Source organism: Thermoascus crustaceus, assembly GCF_041956765.1.
Source record: "Thermoascus crustaceus strain CBS 181.67 unplaced genomic scaffold VTN00scaffold_1, whole genome shotgun sequence".
In the NCBI taxonomy this organism is placed as follows: domain Eukaryota; kingdom Fungi; phylum Ascomycota; class Eurotiomycetes; order Eurotiales; family Thermoascaceae; genus Thermoascus; species Thermoascus crustaceus.
The window spans coordinates 227,445-253,094 of NW_027192527.1; the positions used below are offsets into that span (position 1 = coordinate 227,445).

At 51.9% G+C, this 25,650-nt stretch overlaps 8 protein-coding genes and 1 non-coding gene across 9 annotated transcripts; 1 reads left to right on the forward strand and 8 right to left on the reverse strand.

Moving 5' to 3' along the window:
• Positions 1-946: 946 nt before the first annotated feature.
• On the reverse strand, positions 947-2,404 carry VTN00DRAFT_76 (uncharacterized protein; the record flags this gene model as incomplete). The annotated part of the gene is made up of 5 exons (XM_069434360.1): positions 947-1,384; positions 1,447-1,778; positions 1,931-2,094; positions 2,144-2,165; positions 2,296-2,404. 5 exons carry the CDS (start codon positions 2,402-2,404, stop codon positions 947-949), a joined length of 1,065 nt encoding a protein of 354 aa, XP_069290784.1.
• Positions 2,405-4,652: 2,248 nt separating this feature from the next.
• On the reverse strand, positions 4,653-4,753 carry VTN00DRAFT_t52. Its single transcript has one exon. It is a non-coding gene; the product is annotated as a tRNA-Val (tRNA).
• A 482-nt stretch (positions 4,754-5,235) lies between these two features.
• On the reverse strand, positions 5,236-6,087 carry VTN00DRAFT_77 (uncharacterized protein; the record flags this gene model as incomplete). Its single annotated transcript, XM_069434471.1, has 1 exon — positions 5,236-6,087. The coding sequence occupies one exon, from the start codon at positions 6,085-6,087 to the stop codon at positions 5,236-5,238; it is 852 nt and encodes a 283-aa protein (XP_069290785.1).
• A 1,942-nt stretch (positions 6,088-8,029) lies between these two features.
• VTN00DRAFT_78 (uncharacterized protein) lies at positions 8,030-8,710 on the reverse strand (the record flags this gene model as incomplete). Its single annotated transcript, XM_069434582.1, has 2 exons — positions 8,030-8,273; positions 8,427-8,710. 2 exons carry the CDS (start codon positions 8,708-8,710, stop codon positions 8,030-8,032), a joined length of 528 nt encoding a protein of 175 aa, XP_069290786.1.
• Positions 8,711-11,212: 2,502 nt separating this feature from the next.
• On the reverse strand, positions 11,213-11,785 carry VTN00DRAFT_79 (uncharacterized protein; the record flags this gene model as incomplete). Its single annotated transcript, XM_069434693.1, has 4 exons — positions 11,213-11,292; positions 11,385-11,437; positions 11,559-11,642; positions 11,775-11,785. The coding sequence occupies 4 exons, from the start codon at positions 11,783-11,785 to the stop codon at positions 11,213-11,215; spliced, it is 228 nt and encodes a 75-aa protein (XP_069290787.1).
• A 1,118-nt stretch (positions 11,786-12,903) lies between these two features.
• On the reverse strand, positions 12,904-14,138 carry VTN00DRAFT_80 (uncharacterized protein; the record flags this gene model as incomplete). The annotated part of the gene is made up of 5 exons (XM_069434805.1): positions 12,904-12,936; positions 12,988-13,119; positions 13,174-13,735; positions 13,803-13,958; positions 14,104-14,138. 5 exons carry the CDS (start codon positions 14,136-14,138, stop codon positions 12,904-12,906), a joined length of 918 nt encoding a protein of 305 aa, XP_069290788.1.
• A 685-nt stretch (positions 14,139-14,823) lies between these two features.
• VTN00DRAFT_81 (uncharacterized protein) lies at positions 14,824-16,414 on the reverse strand (the record flags this gene model as incomplete). Its single annotated transcript, XM_069434916.1, has 4 exons — positions 14,824-14,870; positions 14,931-15,410; positions 15,481-15,571; positions 15,644-16,414. The coding sequence occupies 4 exons, from the start codon at positions 16,412-16,414 to the stop codon at positions 14,824-14,826; spliced, it is 1,389 nt and encodes a 462-aa protein (XP_069290789.1).
• Positions 16,415-18,223: 1,809 nt separating this feature from the next.
• On the reverse strand, positions 18,224-21,761 carry VTN00DRAFT_82 (uncharacterized protein; the record flags this gene model as incomplete). The annotated part of the gene is made up of 7 exons (XM_069435027.1): positions 18,224-18,412; positions 18,472-19,340; positions 19,422-19,576; positions 19,631-20,702; positions 20,768-20,801; positions 20,858-21,531; positions 21,584-21,761. The coding sequence occupies 7 exons, from the start codon at positions 21,759-21,761 to the stop codon at positions 18,224-18,226; spliced, it is 3,171 nt and encodes a 1,056-aa protein (XP_069290790.1).
• A 2,071-nt stretch (positions 21,762-23,832) lies between these two features.
• On the forward strand, positions 23,833-25,415 carry VTN00DRAFT_83 (uncharacterized protein; the record flags this gene model as incomplete). The annotated part of the gene is made up of 2 exons (XM_069435138.1): positions 23,833-24,954; positions 25,011-25,415. The coding sequence occupies 2 exons, from the start codon at positions 23,833-23,835 to the stop codon at positions 25,413-25,415; spliced, it is 1,527 nt and encodes a 508-aa protein (XP_069290791.1).
• Between the last annotated feature and the right edge of the window lie 235 nt (positions 25,416-25,650).

A 25,650-nucleotide genomic window follows, 5' to 3' on the forward strand; every position in this document is an offset into this window, starting at 1 on the left:
TTTCTTCTTTTTTATGATCCCCTATGCGAGATTACAGCAGACGCGATTCGACTACTAGAAAGAAAACCTTTGTCAGACTAAGCAGAGAGAGAGAGAGGCAATTGAAAATTCTTCCTTTGCAGATATTTGGTTTCTACACACACAGGTTATGCCCTTGAGAGAAGCCATTCCTTCTTGAGACGTCGGCGTCGGCAGCAGGACCCCTTTCAGGCTATTCTACAAGCTTCTCTTTACAGAAGCTTTCCGTATTGTCCCAGTTCAGTAATTAGTTATACTAGATTATGTGATTAGTATACTGTACAGGGCAAGCTGTTCTGTTTTGTTGCAGCTCAAGATCTGTACAGTAGCTACATATCGGTTATATATATATTTTACGGACCGCTGATGAGAATAAGGGATAATTATCCCCTAACTGAACTATTTAGCTAACTAACCTGAACCTTTATATCTAGCTGCAGATGGCTCTATAATTTTACGACTATTACATCAGAAATAAAGCAGGAAGTTCCAGCAAAACCGAGTTCTGGGGGTGGGAATGGTGCCTACTTAATCCTTGGCCGGGGTTTAAAAAAAGCCTTCACAACTGTATTGAGAGCGTCCATCCAATATATTATATTATATGCAATTAGGTCCACTAAAGTATATGCTATAGAAGTTCTGCAACATCAAGGTCGTCAATTCAGAACCGATGAAGCAGCTGTAGTGTACACAGTAGTGTCAAGTGGCATCGTCGATCCATCAGTCATACAAGATTAAGTATATAGAACAAAAGAATCGCTTCAGATTTTCACAAAAAAATCACCACAACGCAACTCTGAGACCCTCTCACGAATCAAGCATCTGACCAATGACATTATCCGTATATGCCCAGAGCAAGGAAGAATAGTCGGAACAGAACGTAAAGCCGGTGTAGAATGTGCTGCGTTGTCCCTGCAGCGCGTAAAGTTTACGATAAAAAGCCCTGTCGAATGTCATCGGGAGACACGTTCATCGTTACGGGCGTGTGATCTCCAAATGCGAGAATGTCTGGCTCCCGGGTGGAATATGTTCCTGCTGCGCGCATGCGGCGGATATCAGACACGATTAGGTCTCTCGCGTCCTGTGCGGCGAAGTCCCCAGGGGCAACGATCTTGGTGGTCAGATAGCCCGGAAGGCCGACGGAGTCGAGGTGCCATTGCAGGGGCACGTATGGCAGACTGCCCGGCTGGTTGTTCAGGTTGGTGTTGACGACATTTAAGGTCGTTGGGGATGTCGCTGTTGTTGAGTAGTAGGAATTGCTCAGCCATTTTTTGAATAGCCTCGTCTGGGACTCGTCGAGGTCAAAGTCTTTAAGATTCTGGAGAGTCGGGTAATTAGGAGTTTCTTCGCTTTGACCAGCTTGCGACTGCCATCAGCACCCTGCACAACGATGCTGACTCCCGAGTCAGAACGTGTGGCTTTAGCGACGGTGGTTTGATAGAGGACGTCTGGGTCGATGTATTCAGCGGCTTTTCTGTACAGCTCGAAGGCACCATTCCGGGGCCAGATGTACCCTGCAAAAAGCGCATTAACCTGAGGCATGCCGACGTGGTTGATGAGATAAAGAGCAGGAACCTCAAGGATATTTCCGTGACCCTGGGCAAACGTGAAAATCAACTTCAATGCCCCTCCAAGGCCGTGCTTCTCGACAAACTCGCCAAAGGGGCGGACTAGTTCTTCCTGGACAGGGTCTGGTAGGTCCATGACGCCTTCCTTAAGGTAGCTGAAATTCTCGATGAAAAGGCGATAGAGCAGTGCTGCTGCGGTCGTTGAGAGTGCGTTTGAAGGCGGAGGAACTTTCTCTCCGGTCTTGAAATTGACGTGATCGTTGTTCAACGTGGCCGGCAAGAGTGCCTCCCAGTCGACATCGAGCCGTCGAAAGAAATTGATCGTCCGTAGTAGATGTGGTTACCATCAGGAAGGTATAACGTCTCTGCATGGCCGCCCAGACGGTCATTGCGTTCGATCACGGCCACGCTTTGCCCCATGTCCTTGAGACAGACGGCAGCGTATGTGCCAGTGGCACCGCCTCCGAGGATGCAGACATCCCGAGTGATGATGTCCTCGGGTTTAAGTCTTGCTCAGCAGCTGGAAGCGCGCTTGCGACAGCCGTTGTGAACCACACAGCACCAGCAAGGCGCCAGAAACTGAAAGGCGAATAGCCCGTAATAGCAGGCAAAAAGCCAGTGCTAGACAACTAGACAACGAACACCTGTTTTCAGTGATGGGAAGGAAACACGAGAGAAAGACAGGGCAACCCCGGGGGGAAGGACGTACTTGCACCTTCATCATCGAGGTATGCCTTCCAGGGACCAATTGACTTGATCAGCACCCGATGGGCCTTAAAGGATCTGTCACATTCTTCGTAGATGCCACCCGATCTCATCCCTGGATGTTGTTATGACTGGCTGCAGGGACTCCTTGAACGAAACAAAATGGGGCCTCTCTGTCCCAAGAGATTGTCACTGTCCAACTCATACTAAATGGTTTTCTTTTGTTGCCATTACTTGGGAAATAATTGGAACCATGAGAAGGTCTGAGCCCGATCTTTGTGTCTGTGATGTGGCTCATTGGTGGAGATTGGTGTTCGATAATTCGCTGAGTTATGCGGTGAATTATGATTCGCAGGCTGGTCGCTGAGTCCTTATAACAATCTGCAAGGGACCACCAAGCTGACTAGCGGAGGTCTACAGGATATGGATTTTCGCACTGCATACAAAGCATAAGATCTGCATATCTGAAGCAGCAAAGCTAACCAGATGAGGGAACTCACAGACACTTCCACTAACAAGTTGTTCTTACAAACCCTATGCCAAAAATTTTTCGTCATTGCACCTGCATTCCCTGCTAGATGGTAGCTTTCGGCAGATAAGCAACTCTTTTTTGCTTATCCAGCGTCCTTGATTGTGAGGCTATGTCAAAAAAGTGCTTAGTCAAACTGTATGATAGAATAGACTATAAGCGATCCGAACCCAAATCGCAATAGACTTCGGGTAACGTAGCTCGAACAGGGCTTTGTCAGACACAAGAGAGGGTTTGCCTCGGTGCTGTACACGGAACGGTAATTTCAGCAGAGTCAGCCGGTACCTAGTTAGAAACTGAGGGATCCAAGTAATTTACTGCAGAGAAGCCATACATGGAATAGAGTTAATTCAAGGAAGTATACGTCCCAAACTCGGCACCGCTCCGCCTGCACCACAACGTATAAACAGTTGAAGATAGCAAACTCTCAAGGTAGCTAGTTAGTTAGTAGCAGACACATGACATACCTACGTTGACTACCAAGTTTCAGCAGCCAGCGTCAACTTCTACTGCCAGGTGAGTTGGGTATTATATATTCTGTAGCTCCATACAAAACATAACATCTCTCAAGTTTTCTGTAACGGCAGGCCTAAGACTTCTAGGCTGGGGCTCGTTGGGTTTATCTTGAAGACAGAAGACAAGGGGAAAAGATAAATAAGTAGGCCGTAGTTACTAGCAATGTTACTATCCTGATTGCTATTTGAGTTGACCATGGGGTCCTAATCCCCATGGCTAAGGAGCGTCTTATATACATAATGAATTCTACCCCGGAATTACTCGTCCGATGGACAAGGGTTATGTTGTGTTGGATCAAGAACCTAGATGGATCATGTCAGCCGAATATTACCACTATAACCTAGTGGTATGCCAAGAAACCTATCAGCCTAGTCAGCACACGCCGATCCGGGTATCTCGAAGACCCTTGCAATGTCCTTTTATATTGCATCAATATATCACATCGATATATCATATCTTTCGGAATCGCTTGATATATCCATATTCGGAAGGTCTTAACCCCTAAGTCCATGAGAATAAATAGTGGTCAGTTAGTTAGGTAGATTCGAATAATCAGAGCTTTCATCATCATACCTTCGGATATCTAGGTTCGCACAGTCTGACAGATCATTTCCGCTGGTTTGATCCATCGTCACGTGACGAGACCTCTCCCCTTGTCTGCCCCGTCGGCGGCCTTTGGACTGTGCTGTAACATTTTCCTTTCTTTCTTAGATCAGAACCATAAGCTAGGCAATAATCGCAAGAGAGCATAATAACAATAATACACAATCAGCAGGTTGGAAGTTTGCTTTATATTCTGTTCATGACTTAATAGAAATATGCCACGAAGAAAGACACTGAGAAATGGATAACGCAAAGGGAAGGATTCTTTCAACAAGAACCCTTTCCGATACAAAAGATCAATCTAACGCAATGAATGTCCAATAATTGGGCCTTTTTTCTTTTTTTATTACGATTCTCATTTGATCCGGAATAACGATAGCTCAGTATCCAAAGGCTGCTCCTCGCTGGGTCGTACGGGACATACATACAGTACAAAAATATACAGTGCAAGGACCTAGACGGCCTAGCCTGCCTGATAGATCGTATCTAAAGGTTCGATCGAAACTTGACCGACACCACAGGCAGTGCCTGACCATGAGAGAGAAGCAAACCCGACATGGACCATGCTCTCTGTCTCAGCAACAAGACGGAGCGAAAGCACCGGGAGGGGGGGAAATAAAATAAATAAATAATCCGCACCGCCCAAGCAACACCTTCGCATACATAATGCGTAAAGAAACAAGGTGCAAAAAGGCAAAATAAAGAAAATAACATGGTCGACGCCGGGATCGAACCGGCGACCTTCCCTGCTCCGTGCCCACTTCAAGGAAAGTGGTCTGTAAGAGGGACGCCATAACCACTAGGCCAGTCAACCCAACGTCACTGGGTACAGTCCCAATCTAAATTATTTCAGACAAAACAGTCAGAGAGCGAAGCCCAAGGCACTCTCATCTCACTTGCTATTCGAGTATTCTCAACCGCTACTTGATAATGTCTACATCCATCAGACAGATGGATCCAGGCACTCGAATTTCACTTGCTTCAAACTTCACAAGGCGGACCCCACTGTGGTCGCAGAAGTCCAGGGTCAAATTATACACGTATGTATATCATAGAATTACATGCATGTATTAGATATGCATAGTAAATTGACAATTGGCTATAAACAGGAAGAGACCGTTCTCAAGGACGCCAGCTGCCCTGCCGAATACCTATATACAAAGCATGCCCAACATCCCGATCTTGAACCACTAAAGATCAATTCCCGAACCGAAAATCGCCACCGCGGGTTTCCTAAATAGCCATTAGTTAAATGCAAGCTCGAGAAGGCCTGAATCCGAATGCGCCAACATACGTTTACAGGTGGGTGCCAACAATGGCGACGACACGGCCGACAGGAACACCAAGACCCGGAAGGCCGAGGCCAGCAAGGAGACCAGCAACAGAAGGAGCCAGCTGGACGAGAAGAGCGCCGCCGTCCTGGCCGGTGACGGTGAGGAGACCCTCAACCTGGGGGGCGAGGTCAGTGAGCAGCTGGCCGACGCCGCTGGCAGTCTTGATGATGGAGCCGAGGGGAACACCGAGGCCAGGGAGACCGAGACCAGAGAGAAGAGCGGTGACCTCAGGGCTGAGCTCGATCACCAGCACCTTCAGGTCCTGGCCGAGGACAGTCAGGAGGTGGCCGGTCGGAGGGGCGGCGTCCTCAAGGATCTTGCCAGTGGCACCGTTGCCGGGAACAGCGGAGGGAACCGCAGAGGCAGTGGGAGCCGCCGAAGGAGACAGGGCGGGGACCGAAGGAGTGGGAACGGGAAGGCTGCCGGAGCCACCCAGGCCACCGAGAAGGTTCAGGAGGTCGCTAACGATGGGGAGGTTCTTCAGCTCGGGGAGGATGTTAGGAAGCTGGCCCAGAGGCAGCTTCTTCAGGGGAAGGCCATCCAGGGATGGAATCCCGGCGGGGAGAGGGAGGTCCTGGACGACTGGCAGACCCTGAGGGAGAGCCGGGGCGTTGCCAACAGCGGGAAGGCTGCCGATGAGAGGAAGGCCGGAAGAAGCGTCAGTCGGGAGGCCGCCCAGGAGCTTGGTGATCTGGGTGACCTGGGTGAGCTGGGTAACCTGGGTGAGCTGGCCAAGGCCTGGCAGCTGAGGAAGAGGGCCGGCGGCGGCGGAAGTGGCCAGAGCGGCAGCGATGGCAATGACAGAGACCTTCATTTTGGATGCAAAGAGTGACTTGGTTCAGTCGAAAGAGCGACAAGAAGTTAGATTATAGTAATATCACAAAAAAAGAGACGCGAGAAGAGAAGAGCTCTGTGAGGTCTGGCTGAATGAAGGTGAAGGGGTGGAACCAGGGAAGAGGGAGTCCTTAAGTACATCACTCAGGAGAGACCCATAATGCTCACTCTAGCATAGTATGGAGTAAACCTATGTTAGCTGCTCGCATCTTGACGCTAAGGAACAAGGCGGAAATTAGAGGCGTCTCCAGCTTGCAAATGATGTACGGAGTCCATATCCAAAGAGAGCACATTCCGCATCATCATTCGTTGAGCGGGCCCTTAGCAGTATGGAGAACACGACTCCTAATTCGATGATGGATCAGATGATTTGCCTGTTAGCAGTTTGGGCCTGGCGTTCGAGGTCCACTCTTCATGCTGCGTAAATGACATCCATCAGGCAGCACAGGTAGGTTTAACTAGAACGATACCCTTGCGAGATTAGATGGTTGGCTCGGGAAGACTCCTCTCCCGGTTAGGACTGTGGTGACCTGGGATTTGACTTCGAACATGACATTATTGAGGACAAACTTTGGGAGAGACTCCAACTTCCTTCACCAACGGAGCCGTTGTAGCCGTCGAACCCCTGAGGCAATCACCCAATTCAGGGGGATCACACCGCACCAAAGCGCGGCGATAAAATTTTTAAGTAGAATAAGACTTGACCTATTTCCCATGCGAGAAATGAATGCCCTGTCCGCCGCAGTAGTTCGTGCTGCCGACGAGGCGGCTCAGTGCAGATCGCCAGATCGCCCAAGGAAGTTGCGAGATCCTGTGGACCGCATGCCGCCTTGGGCCGCTAAGCGGATACGTATTACCTAGCTATCAGCAGTAGCGGTGGATAGCCGCGGTATCGGACTCGGAGTGCTGGTTGCAGAACCCTGACTAGAGAAGCACGTCCTCCCGTCGCTTCGATAGATTACCTGATGATATCATGATAATGCGAATGCAAATATACGAATGTAGCATTTGTCCTGATGCTGGGATATGTCTCGTTGCAGCGGCCGTTTCCCATGAGCTCGGTTTTCTGACTTGTCAAATCGGCATGCGGCGCATGGCAAATGGGTGAATTCCGGTAGGCAACGCTTCTGATAACAACATCAGTTCTAGTGTGCACCTCACTTCTGATGAAGGGCTCGTCTAAGCTCTTCACAGGTGACAGTGCGCGGCTTTTACTCCTCGGAAAAGCCAGCACCGCCAGGACGGCTATTTCCACATCAACTAGCATCGGGGGCGTCAGAAACACAGCGCACCTGTGGTATTACTCCTACTGAGAACTGCAACATCTCATCTCATGTCTTCGCTGCAAGACGAAATTGAGAAGGCGACAGAGAAGAGTTCCAGAAATTAACCAGAACCTGCCCTCCGTCGGCGATATCCGGAGCAGCCTGGCTTCGACTCTTGCAAAGGGCAGAATCGGGCAGATACTGATAGTCCGTGCGGTCGCGGGACTGGGGAGAAATGCATCGCGTCCAGGGGTAAGTTCCCTCCCATTGGGTACCAGATAGGCGGAGTACGGTATATCGATTTTTTCTTCTTTTACTTGAAGGGCGGAAGCTTGTCCAAGTCCCCACAGGGCGTAATTTGCCTTGTACTCCACAATATCATTATTGTCGATTTTGTGGCGGTGACAAGCTCCCGCTGACACCCGAGGCAGGGAAAGGGCTGTTTCGAGGTTAGGACCGAATTGAGCACTGAGTGTACTGAGCATATACTGACTTCCTCTTTGGAGTTCACGGTAGCAAGAAGGTCAGCGAACCTTGGTAACCGTGATAGGGGCGAGCCGTGATGATCCCGAGCCCGTTCGGGAGCGTTCCGACTTTAATGAGCCCAACCCCACCGTCCCAGACTTTTAGCAAATAATCAACCAGAAACATCATGAGTTATGATCCATGAATCATTGTCATAATTGCCATGGAGTGGTCACGTAGACCTGTTGTCAACCTGTGTTGCCGCTGCGTCGCGCGGTTTTCCAGCACGTGGGGGCCCGGGAAAGCGATCTGCGCTTGGCTCAACCAGCCATGGATATCATCTCCGTTCCCGAACCTTTCAACAGTGGACTCGGCGACGGACTCTCTCCGTCGGCCAATGTCAAGGAGAGGCTCATCGATCTTCCAAAGTCCTTCCCTGGACAAAGGAGTAACGGCCCCAGTCGGAAATTAGACTTCCAATCACGTTCAACGCGGAAGTTTGATAGGTGCACTTGGTATCGCAGATCTTTCCTGCTTGCGTCTTGGGAACCCCTTCGCCGCGAGGCCATATATCAGTCACACTGCACACAGTACCCGCTCCACCTCGTCTGACTTGTCACTTGCGGAGGTTGCGCGCCGTAAGCGAGAGCCCAACTCTCCACCCGTCCAAAATCCGCCGGCAAGTCCCCGTTTGTACCGCTCCACGAAGACAATATTGTTGACCATTTGGGCCTTTGCGAGAGCACCATGGAGAATAACCTGTTCACCGACAATTCGATTGTTTCGCGTTCTGCCATCTGAGACTACGCTGTGGCTTCGGTTGCGACCGAGGAACTTCAGCGGTCTGGCTTGATGGAGAGATGGTCCTAGCATTGTTCGAGCCGAACAACTGCTGATACAACATCGTCTCAAGTCATGTCGCGTAGAGATGATATGATATTTCCAGGGTCATCGAAAGGGTCCGCGTATGGTCATATCTGGCTGAATTTCCAGTCTGACATGGGTGGAATTGTCGACTCCTGTACGGCATATCCGCCCCGAGATCATCGACAATGGTTTCACATTTCGACGAATATTTGATATCGTATCTTCAGCTTTCGAACATGTCGCGGGAATTGTGGCTGAATATGTCTCAGAATCAGATCAACACCGCCACTACGCATGCCATTCAGGTAGCATATCGACGCAGTAACTGCCATCCAGGGCTAAATCTGGCGTATCGCCTACTCCATAGAGCAATTTCATTTTCTGCAGCGCCTGGATAGGGTCTTGTCGAAATTCGAATGCATATATGACGCGATTTTGGGGGAGGATGATAGCATCCAACTTCTGCGCTAGGAGACCGTTGGCCCGGCCGGTTCAGTTAGTTGGCCGGTAGGGTGCGTAAAGCCATTTTCCCCATGGAGTTCACGGGGATTGCGACCCGTCTTGCTTCTAGAGGTTTTCTAGAAACCAGCACTCCGTAGGTAGTCCTTGTAAGGCGCCGGCAAGTGGATCAAAAGCTCCTGGCGCTATTGTAAGTGCAAATCGCACGGTGTTGATGGGCAGCCAGACGGGTGGTGTCCCAAGTCGACAGGGGGCAAACAGAGACATCGGGACAACGATCGCTTCACTATTTAATGATTCGGCGAGCACCCTAGAGAAAAAATGAAGGAGCTCAGGAGCCTGACGTAGGATGACATCGATGGGATCGGGAAAAGAATGGAGGAGGATCAGTTTGGATTAGATGGTCCTTTTAATTTAAGGCTCATTTCTTCTGACACGTGCCCAAATGGGTAGGACTAGCAACAGCCCTGCAGGTTGCCGCACTCAAGTCAATCACTTTGATATCTGAAAAGACCAGCTCAGCAAGCTTGCAGCTCCATAGAGATGAGGATGATGATGTGCGGGAAATAAAGAACAGCACGTTGTCATACTTATTAAACCGTACGACTGACTACCTCCGACTGATTGAGTCCACCTCATGCGGCGTTGAAAATAATAACTTGAGGAACAACTCCGAAAGACGTATGATACTTTTCTTCACAGAAGCACTTGTACCGCTATTATCTTTCCAGGCCAGAAGGACATAACAAAAATCAAATTCGCATTCTGCATTTTTAAATTTCAGATAGGCATGGTACTTAACCTTAGATAGTCCCCCGCCAATATATCTACCTAGGTACCTATATTCCAAAGGAATCATCGACCCCCGCTAAGATCGAAATACACAAAAGATGAACCTACTTTGTCAATTTTCATTGAGATTGAAACTGAAGACAGTTCCATTGTCACATGTATATCTAAGTAACATAGATAGCAGAGCGATATTGACCTTGACAGTGGCAGTTACTAGTATTTACACCTGATCTAGCTATCTGTCTTGTATATATATATATATATATATATATACGCCATTAGATAGGCAGGAAAAATTCCTTCCGCCAACTATTGCCTTAAAATGTAACTGGATACAACGAATACCCCCCGCAGAATACTGATGTTGACATACAAGGGAGTCAAGATTTATTAACGGTTATCAGACCCCTGCTCCCCCTTCTACCCTAAAACCATGTGATTTTGAAGCTACTAGAGCGAGGACCCAGGCACTATCTATGATAGGTCATGATTAGATCCTTTTTTTCTAATCTGTACGTACTTCACGCTTAGACGGATCGAAACGTAAAGCCATCAAGGTGATAGGGACTATCATTATGGTGGAGCTGGAAGGGTCAGGTCAGGTCAATCTGTAAACGATGAATGTCATCATTTTCCCAAAAAACCACAGCGTGTAAATTTTTCTTTTTCCTTTTTTCTCTATGAAGACTGTTGTATCATTCTACACTTTCATCGATCGACACTTCAATCAATTCATTCATTCATGGATTCGAGTCGAGTCTCCCTTTCTCACTCTCTGCAGGATCTATCTATTTATTTGTAGTTCAGCAGCAGAATTACATACGCCGTTTCCGCATGTCATTAGCCGAAGCTTGTGTCTTGAAGCTCGCTGCTCGTCGTTTATATCGCTCTGCAAGGTGTCCCTGAGATGAGGATGGGGTAAGATACAGCGAAAGAAACGAAAACTGACATCTGTACACGTTTGAACATACAAGGGACGTGGGCGAGCAACTTCAACTAATTGCGGAAGGAGAAAACATTTCGGGGACCAACAAATGCAGCACAGCCAATGCCAAAAAAAAGCACACACAAGAGAACAAAGACAACCATTCATAAAATCGAGGACTAAGAAAAACATGCAACCACGCTGGGCTCCTTAGCTTAGCGCTGCGTACTGTATAGTAGTAGTCCTACCCAGCTAAGCTAACCTATTCCGATCTTAACCTAACATGACCCAACCCAATCCACCACAAACCAACAAAATCCGATCTGATAAATCTAGTGCGGTACCCGACCGGGCCTGATATCTGCCCTCTTGGGCACGATGAGGGGATGCCACTGCGCGAGGAACGTGATTACTATAAAAAAGGACACATCCTGTCAGCACCCCACTGTCCTCCTTTCTCCCCAAAGGGGTCCATATCTGTTATGGTTGTATGGATATACGTACCCCACATCAAATAACAAGCCGCGAACGCGAGGATGAGGGAGCTGCGCCAGAGTCTGTAATCCATCCATCAATCACGGGTTAGCAAGAGTCATCAGACAAGCAAAACACACCCTCAACTTAAGAAAGGTTATGAATCAAGAAGGAAAAGAAGGGAAAGGAATGCAAAGGACATACGTCTGATTCTCCCCCTTAGGAGCAAAGACCCACGCGACGAGACTCGCCAGGACGACGAAGATGAGGCCGATGATGATGCTCCAGCTGTGTTTCCGGACAACATATAATCGTCAGCTTATATCCATCCATCCATCCATTCCATTTCATTTCCACTCCATCTAATATGATCGGATCCGCGGCATAAAGGTAAAGGGAGGAGGCATGCAGGTAGCGTACCCGTTCGCCATGTTGCTATATCTCTCTCTCCTGACTCGTCTAAAGGGTTCGGTCAAATACCGTCGTAAACAGAGTAGAAGTCCGTCGGAGTAGGCAGCTAAGGCGGATTCACAAGCGTCGGTCCGTAGGTAGAGGCAGAGGTCAAGCTCGCGCAGGGCCGCAACAACAGCGTTACACCGTCCGTTCAGTATCGTCGCGATCACGATCACAAATCACAATCGATCTCCTGAAATCTCCAAACCGCAAATCAAAGTTATCGAGTCGAGTCGAGGTTTCCCGCCAGCGGATGACGCCCGTCGCCGTCGCCGTCTCGTCGTCGGGAGCTGGCCTGCTGGAGCTGCAGTACTGCCAAGATGCGGCTCGGCGCTCGGGTCGGGGGCGGTCAGCGGCGTGCTAGTGGCGGGTGCGTCAGGTTAGACGCGCGGCGGGGAGACATGTGATCCGTGCTTCGATTATGTTTGAACATTCCACTTGAACCGCCTATGTGTGTCCAGAGAGTGTCCTGAGAAAAAACTCCTGTAGTGTCACAGTTGTGACTGAGAAGGGATTAATATATATACATATAGATGTCGATACGCAGAGGTGGTGTTATAAACACAGACTATGCTCATCTACAACACCCGGGACCTACGGCTAGGCTACAAAATTCCTGACTACACTACTGCATACTGCAGCAAATAAACACCACAGCGGAGCCATCTAACATACTTAGTTGATTTCACTCGGGGATAAAAACAAGCAGAAGGATACATCACGGACATAGAAAGCAATAGGAAGTAGGTACCTAACCTAGCCAACGTGGGGAGCAAGCATATCAGATCAGCCTTTCCCAAAGTCTTAAAATGCCTTAAGAAGCAACAATGGCAGACAGATACCGCTACGCAGATTGTAAGCAACCTGCATCGAATCGGGTCATAAAGGAAGCATGTTCATTTACAGATGGCTAAAACGGGGCGTGCATGGGGAATGATAGGATGTGGAAGAGAAAAAAAAAATGACTTGACGATGTCATGGAACTAGAGACGACCTCGTAGAACCATAGATTCGGGGATAGGGACAGATAAAAAAAAGGCGAAGTATTGATCAGTGCACCTTGAGGGGTAACGGATAACCACAATCGCTGCTCAGTTTATGCGTTCTCGCGGCTCTTGCGGTAGCTAGCCTAGAAGCCAGTTAGTCCATGTCCAGATCAGGATTACCGGTTCAGACGTACTTCTTGCTCAACCTGGAGTCCATCGACAACAGGAGCCAGCTCGCTGAGGATCTCGTACGCCTTCTTGTGGTACTCCAGCTGAGCAGCGATCAGGTCCGCAAGATTCCGCAGAGGCTCAGGCGTGTCCAGCACCTAGTAATCGTCAGCTATCTTGTCAAGCATACTGGCGAGGGAATAGGCACGCACGTTCTTCATCACACTAACAGCCTCCTCCGTCTGACCCACAAACTCATCCTCCGCCTGCTCGATCTCCGCACGGGCCTCATCGCTCAGGTTATCCAGATCCCCGCGGGCGGCGGACTTCTTGCTGGCCTTGATCGAGTCCAGCATGAGCCGCGAGTTCTCGACGTTCTTGCGCGCCTTGGTGGCGAACATCAGGTTCGTGTTGAGCGTCGTGTTCCACCCCGCCAGGAAGCGGGACTGGATCTGCGCATCCTGCGCCAGACGGGCCTCGCCCACCTTCTCCAGGGCGAGCGCGTACTTCTCCAGCGCGGTGGCGAGCGGGTCTTCGCCGGGGGTGTTCTGGGCGATCAGCTGGGAGCCGGCCAGCGAGGCGCGTGCGATGGCATGGCTGAAGGTCTTGGGCTGGGGTTTGGCCGAGGGGGGCGCGGTCAGGGCGGCCTGGGCCTCCGCGGGGGAGGTCGCATGGGAGAGGAGCTGGACCTTCTCACTGATCGTGCGGCCCAGGTCGTTGAAGGACTCGCGGATGTTGGGCGGGTAGTCGTAGGCCTCGTTGGAATATTGCGAGCTGGGACCAAGTCAGCGATAAAGCAGAACGGATAAGGGTATCGCAGATCTCGATAGATAAAACATACGTAACCTGCAGAAGCTTCTGGTGCACCTGCTTCAGCGCATCCACCCGCTTCTCCAACTCGATGTAGTCATCCGGAAGCTGGGTCTTCTCGTCGGCCGTGCCCAGCTGCTCCTTGAAATACTGCTGGGTCCGCGCAGCGAACGGGGTGAAGGTTGCACTATCGAAAATACAAAGAGCAATATATGTCAGTACGAATCCTTCTCAGGTAATATATATGTTGTTGCGACAACAGATCTGCTATGCAGGCGGTAACACAACGCAGTGTGGAGGCGATGGTGTGGTACGGAGGAGCTCGCCCTCACCTAAAGTTCTTTCCAAAAGCTTGCACCTTATCCATGGTGAAGATTCGGTCAAAACAGCTGCAGGACTGTCTTTTCTTTTTTTTTCTCGAACTGAATATCGCAGCGAGTCGATAAACGCAACCCTGACAAGAAGTGCGAAGAGGGGTGCCTGGCGATGGATCTGAAGCAGCTGGTATCCGTCGCGGGAGCCTCGACTCGTGCTCATCGGCCAAACTGTCCTGATTCGTCTGCATCCCGCCCAGCCTGAGGCAGCCGCCCGCACCCCTTACTTTTTCCCCACAGCCGCGCGGCCGCGTCCTACTGTAAATGTGCTAGGATCAGCACCTGGCCGACGCTGTCCCTATCTGATCCACGTTGGACGTTGAAGACATCAAGTGTCATTGCAAGACATTATCACTCAATTGCTACTGATACAGGTTCCTCAGGTGCTCCATCACTTGCTCGCAATTTGCCCTCGATTATCGCGCGAATACTGCACATGCACATTACCATCAAAATTAATGCCACACAATAGCAGAAAAGAGACTAATGAACCACCTAGTCGTCGATCATATCGGGAGAGAAATCGTCACGTTGCATCAGGGGGTTCGCCATCGTATCGAGGGTAGAGACAGTCGTGACTCGTGACATAGGGAAATACACTGAGAAACTCGGCTTGAAGATCATCATTCTTATACCGAGTACATGAAGAAAAAAAAAACTCGGGGGAGAGGGAAGAAATTAAGTGAGAGTCGCCAGCATCGCGCGAATAAGCCTCGAACCAGGCGCTATGGCTTGTCAGCTTTGACCTGTACAACGTCATCGATTTCCCAACGAGGGCTGCCTACCTTTGCGGTCCCTCCTCACCTCGACGATCTCCTCCCGGTCCCGGTGATCGATAAACTCCGTGTCGCGGATGATGTCGTCCCGCCGCTCCAGCTGCAGCATCCTCCTCTCGTCCTCCAGGGCCTGAATCTCCGCACGGATCTCTCGGTCCGAGCGACGCAGCCGATCCTGCACGACGAGCGGACCCGCGTGGAGTAGTTCACCCGAGTGACGCTCGACAATACGTACGGGAGACGACCGGCGGCCGCCGTGGGAGTGGAAAGAAGCAGACCGCGGGCGAGAGATGTCTCGGACGTCGCGTCTATCGAGAAGTTCACTGCGGACGTGCGAGCGGGACCGGCGGTGCGACGGCGCCCTCTCGACGATGAGAGTGTCGTGGCTTGAACGTGGGGAATGCGTATCAATGACGACTTGCTCAGCCATGCTCTCTCGCTTCCTGTCGCGGACAGGAGAAGGCGCTTTGATGGTAGGTATAGGTCGAGCTGGGGATAGTTAGTACGGGCTATATAAACACTGTCCCCGGGACATCAGCATGTGTGTTGGGGTACTTACACTCCGACCGCCGCTTGATCTCGCGACTCAAGCCGACCACTTCATCGATCTGTTCCTTCGAGAGGGCCTTCTGGATGATGACCACATCTTCCTGCAAAAAAAAAACAAACAAAAGATCAGCCTGACTGAGCTCGAAGAAAGAAACCGTGAATGACCACCTTACCTCTTCCTCGAACGGATAGCCCAGCTCGATAATGGCACGTGTATGCACCAGCCGCCTGGGCATGCGCGTCTTCCCCTTGCGGGGGTACGGCTTCTCAGTCATCTTGATCTGCTCGTGTATCGACTCATGGCTGCGGCGGCGTCTGTGCTCAACCGTCCGTTCGCGCTCGCGGAAGTTCCTGAACTCCTCGTCGCCGTAGCAGTCCGGTTCTGCGATGCGGATGTCCTCGTAGAAGTCATCATAGTACCGGCCACCGGGCGGTGAAATGCGCCTGGGGGGAGACCGCGGCGCCGGAGGCACCACCGGCGGGGCTCTGCTGGATCGGGGTCTGTAGTCACTCTCCTCATGACGGTAATAGTGATCGCGCTTCTTGCGGGACGGGATGCGGTCAAAGGTGTCCAGCGATGACTGGCGTCTGATCAGACGCGGGGGCGGCGAGGGAGAAGACCTCTCCGCGCGACGGCGGTCATACGACACCAGGGGACCCGAGTGATGAGGGGGAGGAGAGGACCGGTCGAGGTGATGGTCCAGGTGGTCATCCTCGTAGAACCGTTCCGGCCGTCTGGCTGGCGGACCGTAGCGCTCCTGTTCGAACAGGCGTCGCTCGAAGCGGTCCTCGTCCAACGGGCGTTCGCGTTCGCATTCACGCTCGGTGACGGTGGTGCGGTAGGAGCGCTCCTGACGCTCGCGGGTAAAGCGCTCGGTATCCCAGCGTCCACCACCGCTGTCGAGACTGGTGGAGGAGGAGCGAAAATCGTCGTGTCGAGCCATGCGAACGGTATATCTCACGCGATTAGATAGATCTGTTTTCCAGAAATGGATGGGGATGACCCGGGATCAGAGGCGGTGGTGAACCGTGGATGACGGGTGCGGCTGACCGGCGGGCCGCGGGGTAAGGACCGTGGAGAGGAAGAAGCCGGACGGCGATGGAGATTACGATTAGCAGGTATCGGTAGTATACAGTAGTATACAGGACGAGAGACTGCAAGCCTAGACGAGAGCAGCAGGGCTGAAGATAGATATCTCGCCGCCCTCACACCCAGCCTCGTCTGTCTTCTGTCCGACCAGCACGACCGGCCATGAGGAACATCCCGCCACGCCGCACAGCGACGCCTCGCCGCCTCGCGACCACTCGTGCTCTCCGCTCCCCTGGCTGCCCAACCTCTCCGCCGTTTCTCTCTCCACCGCTCCTCACCAGCTGAAAACCCCCAATTTGGGCCCTTCTGGCACCACACGCAGGTCTAGTCTCGTGCGCTGTAGCCGCTGCCCAACCAGCGTCTCTGCCCCTGTCTCATTCGCCTCCCGTTGTTGAGCTGGTATTGCCCGTTCGTTGCAGGGTCTTGCGTGGGTCGGCGCCAGCATGCATGGCGCTCGAAGTCGAGTCGGGAGCTTGGAAACCTGGGGTTCCTGACAGGAATCACGACAGGCTGCCTCGACCGGTGGATATGGACAGAGATACCGTGCGTTCATGCGAACCGTGTTCAGCTCCTGTCCAGCTCAAGGTCTCAAAAATAAAAGAGCAATGGAGGACACAAGACACCGCCCAGGTGGAGCGAACTCGCTGCATCACTCCTGTCCGGTGCTGCGCTTAGTAACTATACCTAAGGACAGTACTGCACCGGCCATCTTGCTATTCGTCGACCGGTGCAGGCAAGGCGGTTGGGGGAGGGTCGATTGCCCACGTACCCTCGGACCAACCACTTCGGGGTCGTTACGATTCCGCACATGGTTACTTTGCAGTACTAGTATCTAGGTACAGACATGTTGGATTTCCAATTGTCCGATTCGCCACCCATGGACCTGGAACTTGGCAGAGGTTTTATATCCCCGCTTGGTGTCGATAAGAGCTATTTATATTTGTCTGGACCCTCTTGGGTCCAATTTCTGCGGGGCACTCATGTCCGAAAAAGATCAAAGATCCGCGTTCAAACAAGTAGACGCTCAAATATTGCAGATATGTGCGTGTATAAGTCGGTTCCACTGACCAGCTAGCTGCTTCCCGTGCCATCTATTAATGTTGAGACTCGCGCTCAGGGCATGGTACATATGCAAAGACGATTTCCTGTGTCTTGACCAGGATCAATGCCCGGCTGGAAGGATCGATAACGGCAGTCGAGCTGGATATGTTTGTTTTCCTGACCCCTGTCCCCGCCTCTCGCCAAGTCCTTCCTGCATCTGCTATGGCTGCCACGACGATGCTCTGCAGCTCCTCCACGTGTGGATAGAGAGTCAAGAAAGGGACCCATCCCCTGTTGGATGTGCGTTGTCGCCTGAAGGTGCGATGAAATGTCCTACGAACAAGGCCAGGACGATCCAGGCTTACCGGGGTCGACCGGGATGCACGCTATCCATGCCTGCTCCTTCGCATAGAAGCTGGTAGCATCTGCGCTTACGTCTTGTGGGTATGCTGCAGTCTTTTGAGAGTGAGGCTTCCAGGCAAAGGATGGCACACTGTGTCTTGGTGAACGCTGGACCACCTGTGGTACAATGGATAGTGACTTTCTAGCATGGAAAGACGCTCGACCTCGAAGCGACCGCTGGTGAGCGTTCCTTGAAGGCATCTCCGTGAAATAGCTTGATTCATCGTGGCATCTTATCTTCCAATTCCAGATTAAGGATGTCCTCCTCCAAAGCTAGAAGACCCAGCGCCCAATTGGATCTGGTCCGCGCCGACTGATTGACGGTGACGAACCGTCGGTCCGTGTTGGCTGTCGATTTAACAACCGGTCCGTCGGTCCTCTGGGAGGGAACTGGACGTCCTGATCCTCGCTATAGCGTTGTGAGTGTACAGCATACTCTCGATATGGCAGAAGCGATTGTAGACTTACCACATCGTTAGTGTGCCTATTCGTGGTATACTCATACGGTGGCCCCCGGCCCTTCTTAGCAGCATTCACCCACGCAGTCTCGCATCCGCGCGCGATCGCAGAAGACGTCTGCCAACCTGTGAGATGGGAAATATCATGAAGCTTGGCGATGGTCCAGCCGCGCTGAGCGGGATCTGTATATTGCACGGCCGCGAAGAATACAGGGACTGTGATCTCCGTCAGGGCCCCGCCCAAAGTTGGACTCAGACCACCCGCTTGGATGTTGTACTGCTGCGGACAATAGACCCCGGCAGTGATCCTGCCGATGATTTGAGCATAGTTCGCAGTTGTCGCTGCAGCGGCTCCGACCGCAACCATCATCGCCGGTGGCATCGATGGATGTAGTCTGTGCAACAGTATGCGCCCGGCATAGTAGTAAGCCCATAGGACGGCAATGGTATGTGTGCGGTACTGCAACGCCGGGCCAAACGTAGTTGAGATGGGAGTGATACTATCTGGTGGCAAGGGGGAATAGCCAGGGCCGAGGGCATTGCCGAAGACATCGAAAGCAGTCAGTATACTTTCCCATTCAGCTTCCGCCTCGCTCACCGTGCTCTCGACTTCGTCCTCTTCGACGCTATCAGGTGAAGAGCCGAGAGTACATGCCGTATTGGCAAAAGCAGAGGGGAGACGAACAGGCCCTCTTGAGGGTGCCATGCCATACATCGGGGGACTCCCTTCTTCCCTCTGTTGAGGGAGCTCATCCTGGCCAAATGGGGAAGATTTTGCTCCCGATGGTGTTCTGTCTGGAAAGCCTCCGACAGGACCACCTGCAGGAAACGCGTTGCCTGCGTAACCTGAAGGCGGCCCGGAAGGACCCCCAGCCCATCCTTGACCTTGCGGGTTTTGAGTCCCAAAGCGGTCCATGAACTGGAAAAATCCAGGGTGAGGCCTCCATTCACCTCCCATACCTTTCCAAAACTTGAGCTTTCTCTTCCGGTCCCTATGACTAAAGTCTGTCAACCGGGCAAGCAGTAGAAGCAAGTGATCCCAAGATCCATATATGGCGTCCAGCTTCCCCATCCCGGCGCGCGGAGGGCATTGAACCAATTGGTCATAAGGCGTACTGCATCAACATTAGCTCCAGACACTGTACGTCTAAATGAAGAGGCCAACTGACAGGAGCTGATTCCCGCTGATCAGGCTTTGAAAGATATCTTGCTTGGCGTACCACCAATAGAGGTCACCCTGAATCCTATAATTCTCGATGTCCTTTTTGGTGAAATACTTTGGCCGGCTCTGGTGATCTTCGTCCTGAACCTGTCCCAATTTATCGTAATCGACTGGCCTACCCATCAATGTTCCAATCAGGTCCTCGTTGAGATCGCTCTCTATCTCACCGAATGGATCGTCCTCAGACATACTATCTCCGAAATGTTGGTAGTGCTCTGACCAAAGGCCTGACCGCGTCATCTGCTCCTTCTGCGCCTTCACCCTCCGCCGGTGGGCTCGAATGTCTCGAGTCAATCCTGCAAAGTCAATCTCCTTTATCAACTGAGCAGATCCCGCAACGTGGCTACTCCACTTGGCATGTTCGGCCGCCATAACTTCGTAAAATCCAAGCAGAAGTGTAGCCGCCAAGGTTTCTGTCTGCTTGCGTCGCAAAGGGAGGCCCACTGCAACGCCAACCTTCTTCAGAGCGTAATGGTAATGTTTCAACGATACCGTTATCGGGGCTTGTTGGAGATTAGCAATGTGCAGGCTGCTGATAGCAAGAATGGCCTGCAGCAGAGCCTGGTTCTCAAATGCTCTCAAGGGCAGAGTGTAGGTCCACAACCCCTGCTGGGCAGTCGGGACTGGAGCGCCTAGCACGATCGAAGAGTCTGTGGGATGTCGCTCCCAGGTGGACAACGCAGGCCCCGTCGCATGGATGAAATGTACAAAGATACGTGCAGTTTTGGGGTTACTGAGAGGTGATGATCCCATCGTGGGGCGGTAGGAAGCCAAGATGTTTGGTTCATTCAGATGAGTTGTGAACGATCTGAGCTGGTGCTCATCCTGGCTGGCAGAAGCCATGATAAGGCTCAGCTGACTAAAGCCCTCAGCTTGCGTCTGATCTGTCATCTCCTCATCCGACTCAACATCATAATAGTCATCACTGTCATCATTGTTACACTCCATGTGAGAAGCAGTCTGGGGCACATTGTTCATGTCCGACTGAAGGAAACCATCCATGTTACAATGTCCTGTAGCTATTCAGGCAGAGGAAAAGAGTCAATTGCGCTGATCGAGAGAAAGAGAGTTGCGGTCAACTCACGAATCATTTTTTGTGTTGTCCACTGTAGTTGAGTCTGTTAAGCATGTTTTCAGCACCTATACTATTGAAGAGCATGATGAGATGTCGTACCTGTGAAGGAATGGGCATTTCGATCGCGCTCCAATCGACATTGTTCGCTGAATCTATTCTATTCGCTTGATGCAATGGATGGCGATGGTTTTCCAGGAATAGATGTGCCGGCTTGGATACTCCTTGTCTGTCATGATTCGTATGGAGTAGTTGCTGACATGAAGACCGACTTTGGGACGAGACTCCATTGACTTGATAGATCTGGTGTTGAACTACAATGGCAGAGGAGGGTGCTGCAGCGGACGGTAGGGTGTACCCGTTCTCGATCGACGTGCTGTATTGCTGCGCAGGTGGACGTATCTCCACCGAGACAGGCCCTTGTGGATAGAAAAATGGCACGTCGCTGGCTGCTTGGTTACTTCGCAATCGAGATAACCCGCTGGAATCCACGCCTGGATATCCTGTCGCCGAAAGATCGGGGGGCTGCGGCGCGAGAATCGGCTGTTGGGTTCCAGACGGCTGCGGAAGAGGCAAGCGGCCCTGATGCGGCATCCTCATCGACATCCGCTGCAGCTCTGGCAGCGTTACCGGCCTGGACTGAAAAGCCCCCATCGTTCCCAAAGGATGTTTGAAGATAACACGCTGGGTGTATCCTTCGCACTCTCGTTTCGACTTGATGCAGTTGTTGCATATCGGCTTCTCTTCGCCGCACTTGATTCGGCGTTTCCGACATGCTATGAGGGGGTTAACAACGACTTGACAGGTCGGCGCCATAACATCACGTACTCAAACACCCCGTCTTTGTCCGTTTCTTGGGGCCTTTCGAGGCTGACACGCTCTTGGGAACAGGTTCTCTAGTAGAGCCCGATGAGCCTTTGGCAGAAGCATTGTTTGATGTTTCGGAGGCGGTCCCTGTGCAAGCGGGTTCTCCCTGAGGCTTCGAGCTTGATTTTCCCGTCTCCATGGTCTCGAGAGATATACTGATTAGCAGTTAACCACGCGTACACAGGGCGAATTCCCCTGGGGAGCGCGCAGCCACGGTGGGCATGGAGTTTGTATGCCAGTATTCACAGGACCAAGGATCAAGCAACTGAATGAGATACAGGAAGAAAGAAACAGGCAGTCAGGAGGAACAGCTGAGCGATCTTTGTACAGCGAACTAGGCTGGTTACTGACGACCGTTGATAGGCCAGAAGTGCTCGGATCACTTTTCAAGCCATGTGGCGACATGCAGATCTTCTGGCGGATTGCCTTCAGGCTTCCGCGGCGTTTAGCTACTTATGAGCGACTGAACATTGTCTGTCTGCATGATGATTGGACGCTCGACGTGGATCTTGTCAGGAGTTGGGTTGATCTCGCTATCGGCGTGGCCGCGGGGAAGGGCAGGAGATGACGGCTCCCTGCATGACGCCACTGCGCGGCAGATACGGAGTAGAGGGACCACAGCAAAAAGAAATCGGGTATATTACTCCAGGCTCTGTGTCGTTCCCATGACAGCTTCTGTTGACCTGCAGGATGCATAGTCTAGCCTAAAGGATAGTACTTCGAAGCAGCCGTTGGAACATGAGAAAGGCTTGAGATCACGCGAATTCCTACTCATTGTGTACGCGGGCAGTACTGAGTGGTATGCACAAGAAGCCGTGCAGTTTTTCTCCGTGGGGAGCCAAGAATCGTTTCCGAAATACTGGGGCTGCGCAGAGAAGAAAAGTTCCGTCCTGGCACCTGCGCGTCCCTACTACCATCGGAGCGTCCTGGTATCGCCAGGACCGCCAGGTAAACCCCTGTTTTGAAGCAGGGCGCCGATTGGCCAAATCTCCCTTCGGTCAACTAGAGACAAAAGTCCGCTGTTTTCAGGCCAGGGTTCCACACTTGATGGCAAAAAAAAGTGACAGCTCAACGGAAATCCCTTTGACTATGTGCAATATACAGCCTGTTGAAGCAGCGGTCTTTAGGGCACAAGAAGTTGGGGAGATGAAGACATGGATCTACATGTGTGCGGGTAGGGTGTCGGGCGTGGACGGGCCAATATGTATCCACTTTTGGGTTGGATCCTGCATAACATGACAGCTCACGAAGTGCCTACCTTAAAGAGAGGAACGAGTCATTTCCGCTTTCCTTCTGTTGCATTTGCATCGGGTACATTTGATAATGTATGTCCTGCTTGGGCGGTTCGTCAAACTGATAATGCGGGAAAAAGTTATCGTGGAGGGATAAGAACAGCAGATCCTTGGTCAGTGCCTATCCTGAGATCCCGCTGGCCCTGAAGACAAGAGCCATGTTCTTGCTGTCGGTCATATTTTTTGTCGACCTAATTTCTGGTAAACATAACACCATGAAGAAGTCATGTCATGGCTCCCATCTATCCTACACTGATCATGGGACGATGGATCGCTGACGGACAGTTCAAGTTTTTAGGGAATATTTCCTGCGGAGAATTGCTTGACTAAGTAGTTCTGGAACAGGAGGAGCCTGATCCTACCAATGATCTCTGAAATGTCAATGGTCTTATTACCATGCTTCAGTCTCTCAAGGAAATACTGTAGATGGAAATTTTTGATATCTGGCAATGATTAGCAGAAGAAGGGTAGCGGTATATACTGGATGTCTGATGAAAGAAATTCGACTGAGGCTTCTATGTCAGTTCACAAAATCGATATCCACTTGATCTAGCCTCTCGCATCAGTATCCCAGAAAATATCCAGGCTTCGTATGCGACCCGACCCCATGTCCTTGGGATGATGTTTGGTGTGGCTCAAGCCCGCTAAGTTGGGGCAGCACCGCCACAGGCCCCAGCTCGGAGTTAAGCGGCGCAGAACAACATTTCTGGGGCTCCATCGCAAATTTCGCTGTGCCTGTGGACGGAGCTCCGCACTGCACTGGCTCTTCGTCTGCGACAGCAAGGTCGCGAGCAGGGCCTTTTGAACCTGCTGATATCTTTCCCCCTCATTGACGATATACAGGGGATCGTTTTGAAAATTTTACAGTCCTGGCGTGTCTCAATCGCAATACACTAAAGAAAAGACCTTGCAACAACCATGTTCGCGGTCCCAGGCTGGTCGGTGCCCTCCTCTGCGCTGAAGCAGCAGACGGAGCCAGCACCCGATTCTAAGAAACCGGCTCAGAGCTCAGCAGGCGATGCAGTGAGTCCCCGCCCCGAGTCCGGCTCGAAATCGAAGAAGAGGAAGCGTGGATACGGCTCAGATCGCAGCAGCAATGTCACCAAGGCCAATCTGGATGAGATGTTCCGGCGGCATATCGAAGGGCGGGATGTCGGTCAGGGTGGTGCTATGAGCTCGAAGAAGGACAAGAAGAGGAGGAGGAAGAATAAGCAGCAGCAGGACAGTTCAACCAATGGCGTTGAGTCGAAAGAAACTGCTTCTGGAGAACAACCATCCGGCAAAGATCAACCTGGTGACGATAAGGGTCATAAAAATAAGAAGCGCAAGAAGAACCAGAACAACAACGACCAAAACAGACAGCAATCGAATGATACCCCGAACGGTGCCTCGCAAGAAGCCTCAGCAGCGACGACGGAGCTCCTCCCTCCCCCACCACCACCTGCGGCCGAAGCGAAGCTCACCCCCCTCCAGCAATCCATGCGCCAGAAGCTGCTGGGCGCTCGTTTCCGCCATCTCAACGAGACCCTCTACACGACCCCGTCAGACAAAGCCTTCGAACTCTTCACCTCCAACCCCGAACTCTTCAACGAATACCACGCCGGATTCTCGCGCCAGGTGAAGGACACATGGCCGTCCAACCCCGTCGACGGCTACATCCAGACCATCCGAACCCGCGGGGCCGTCGCCCCGGTGTCCAAGAAGCAGCAGAAGGCGGACGGATCGAGACCGTCGATTCCACCCCTCCCCCGTCGACAGCACGGCGGTCTCTGCACGATCGCCGACCTGGGCTGCGGTGACGCGGCGCTCGCAAACGCCCTTACCCCGTCCGCGAAGAAGCTCAACCTCAAACTCCTCAGCTACGACCTGCACTCACCGAACGCGCTCGTCACGAAGGCGGACATCGCGAACCTCCCGCTCGAGGCCGGCAGCGTCGACGTCGCCATCTTCTGCCTCAGCCTAATGGGCACGAACTGGATCTCCTTCGTCGAGGAGGCCTGGCGCGTGCTCCGCGACAAGGGCGAATGCTGGGTCGCCGAGGTGAAGAGCCGCTTCGGCAGGGTGACACGCAAAAAGGGCCACAGGGACAGCAACAGAAACCCCTCACCAAGGCCGAGAAGAAGAAACTCAACAAGAAGAAGCGGAAAGCTGGAGCGGATGACGCCGGCTCGGACGTCGACGACGAGACGGAGATCTTCGCCGAGGACGCCCGCTATAACGGCAATGCGGACGGCGAGGACACCGATATCTCCGCCTTCGTCGAGGTGTTCCGGACGCGCGGGTTCATCCTGAAGCAGGAATCCGTCGACAAGTCGAACAAGATGTTCGTGAAGATGGAGTTTGTCAAGGTCGGTACCCCGACCAAGGGGAAGCATGCTTCTGCGGCTGCTGCTGGTGGTGGTGGGAAGAAGTTGAAGTTTATCGACAAGCCGGACGAGAATGGGTTGACGCCTGAGGAGGAGGCCAAGGTGTTGAAGCCGTGTGTGTATAAAACGAGGTAGAGGAGTACCTACGCGGATGGATACGGGACGCCGTATGGATTGTATGTATGATGTGTCGATATATGCATATTCCCCAGCATATTGCTTTTTCTTAAGTACTGGAAAGGCACCACTTGCAGATACCATACACCTGCGAAGAGTATATTAAAAAAAAGAACTTTCTTTTCTATTTTGCTTCCCGAGAAAAACAAAACCGTCCGATGCGTATAGGCTGAACAATCGTGCTTGCATAAGA